The sequence below is a fragment of the Vigna radiata genome, chromosome 7 (assembly GCF_000741045.1).
Source record: "Vigna radiata var. radiata cultivar VC1973A chromosome 7, Vradiata_ver6, whole genome shotgun sequence".
In the NCBI taxonomy this organism is placed as follows: Eukaryota; Viridiplantae; Streptophyta; class Magnoliopsida; order Fabales; family Fabaceae; genus Vigna; species Vigna radiata.
Genome location: NC_028357.1, coordinates 32,545,039 through 32,546,649, shown reverse-complemented (window position 1 = coordinate 32,546,649; position 1,611 = coordinate 32,545,039). Strand labels below are relative to the sequence as shown.

Below are 1,611 nucleotides of genomic sequence, written 5' to 3'. Positions count from 1 at the left end.
ACCTGGTTTGTCAAAAGATCCTTCAGGGAAAGGAGCTGGATTGTGTGGTCGGCAAGCTGCAAAGAGTACCATGCAAAGAATCACAAGGGCACCTAGAGCAATTCCTAGGATAGCTGCCTTAGACAAGTTAACTGCATCATCAAAAAACATATTAGCTCATGATGCACGTACAAACTAGATACTTAAAAAAAATTATCTCATATTTGCATCCAATAACTAGATATTTTATAAATTTAATAAGAGAAACAAAACTTTCGAATTAATATACATATATGCAATATATAATAAAAGAAACAGAAGTTTCTTGGCTACAAATTTATCATTTGTTAGTCTAAAATTTGTGTTGCTCCTTCATGAAGCCCTTAAGCCTCCAATTCAACTCGGCATTGAAATTCACAGCACCCAAACTGCCAAATTGTCAAAAAATATGGTCCTTTATCAGTCACATTTATAATACATCACATGCAACAAGTTGAACATTAATAGGCATGAAATTAAAAGAATAAAAATATGGACATTTCAACATGATAATGACATGTATGGACATGGTAGATAAAGCATATGCGCAGAGCCTTGTACTTAAGGATCTTGTAAAGTAGGGCTCCTCATTTAATGCAATAAGACTAATATTTTCACTATATAACTCCGTATATCAATATTTTTTTTATCTAATTTATTGTGTTAAAACTAAATGTTGTTGAATAACTTTTCCTTGACAATAGATTTCATAGCTTCTTAAAACTCAATTTATGCCCACCGAATGAGCATAATTGAAAGAATTGGTGGATCTGTTTCCATTTCAATCCAACTATTTAATCTATCTTTTTTTATCCATAAATTTCAATACTAATAATAATAACTATTATTATTATTACTATTATTATTAAAAGTACTAGTACATTTTTTGCTTTGTCCTAAGTCACATAACAAATCTATCTGTTTTACAAATTATATCTATATAACAAATTATTTCACAATTTAGTTCAAAGGCAAAGAATCGTATGTGTCATGATATGCCATTTTTACGTGTCACCTTATAAGTACGTGCCATCTTTCAAATAAAGCCACGTGTGCATGCATGCCAACACCTACATTTCCATAACAGTGGTAACAATAATCTAGGCTTATCTTTCACTGCTATATTGATCACTCTGCATTAGTTTACTCCTTTGCATGCTCATTGGGTATTTAAGGATAGTAACTGGGTAATGTACCTGGTAATTCCCCAGTGTGAGTAACTTGAAACCTGCACCACAGTAATCAAAATAGTATTCCCATGTCCTAATGAACTTTTCATTAAATCCGAGAGCCAAAATTTCGCTGTCAGCAAATACACACATTTTCAATAGTTAGTTGTTGTAATTAGCCACTTGAATTTAACATACTTGAGAAAGTTTCAATCATCTTAAGAGCATACTTCTGCCTTTCCATGAAGTTTTTTCTCCAGCATCTGAGTGTTTGATAGTAATGAATGCCCATGTTTTCGACATGCTCCACGCTGCATTTCAGAGAAAGAGAGAATAATGAAGGGAATGGTCAATAATAGAACTCAGTATTTACATATAACTTGTACCATAGTCTGGATGTGGTTGCCATGGCTGATGTTATCCT

General features: G+C 32.7%; 1 protein-coding gene across 3 annotated transcripts; it reads right to left on the bottom strand.

Annotated features, from left to right (window-relative positions):
- Positions 1 to 7: 7 nt before the first annotated feature.
- On the bottom strand, positions 8 to 1,605 carry LOC106767991 (tuberculostearic acid methyltransferase UfaA1-like). 3 transcript variants are annotated; one of them, XM_014652956.2, is made up of 4 exons: positions 1,574 to 1,605; positions 1,418 to 1,498; positions 1,215 to 1,320; positions 8 to 407 (listed from the first exon to the last, which is right to left on the bottom strand). In XM_014652956.2, exons 1-4 carry the CDS (start codon positions 1,594 to 1,596, stop codon positions 363 to 365), a joined length of 255 nt encoding a protein of 84 aa, XP_014508442.1. In that variant the 5' UTR covers positions 1,597 to 1,605; the 3' UTR covers positions 8 to 362. The 3 variants fall into 3 exon arrangements, with proteins under 3 accessions (XP_014508442.1, XP_022638399.1, XP_014508441.1); XM_022782678.1 differs by lacking the exon at positions 8 to 407 and adding an exon at positions 1,020 to 1,088; XM_014652955.2 differs by lacking the exon at positions 8 to 407 and having other exon boundaries at positions 1,098 to 1,320.
- Positions 1,606 to 1,611: the final 6 nt, after the last annotated feature.

Excerpts from the sequence above, each read along its gene's own strand:
- LOC106767991 (XM_014652955.2), bottom strand. The coding sequence starts at position 1,596 with ATGGCAACCACATCCAGACTATG. Across the intron at positions 1,499-1,573 it reads GCAACCACATCCAGACTATG|CGTGGAGCATGTCGAAAACA; the intron begins GTACAAGTTATA and ends TCTGAAATGCAG. Across the intron at positions 1,321-1,417 it reads AACTTCATGGAAAGGCAGAA|CGAAATTTTGGCTCTCGGAT; the intron begins GTATGCTCTTAA and ends ATTTGCTGACAG.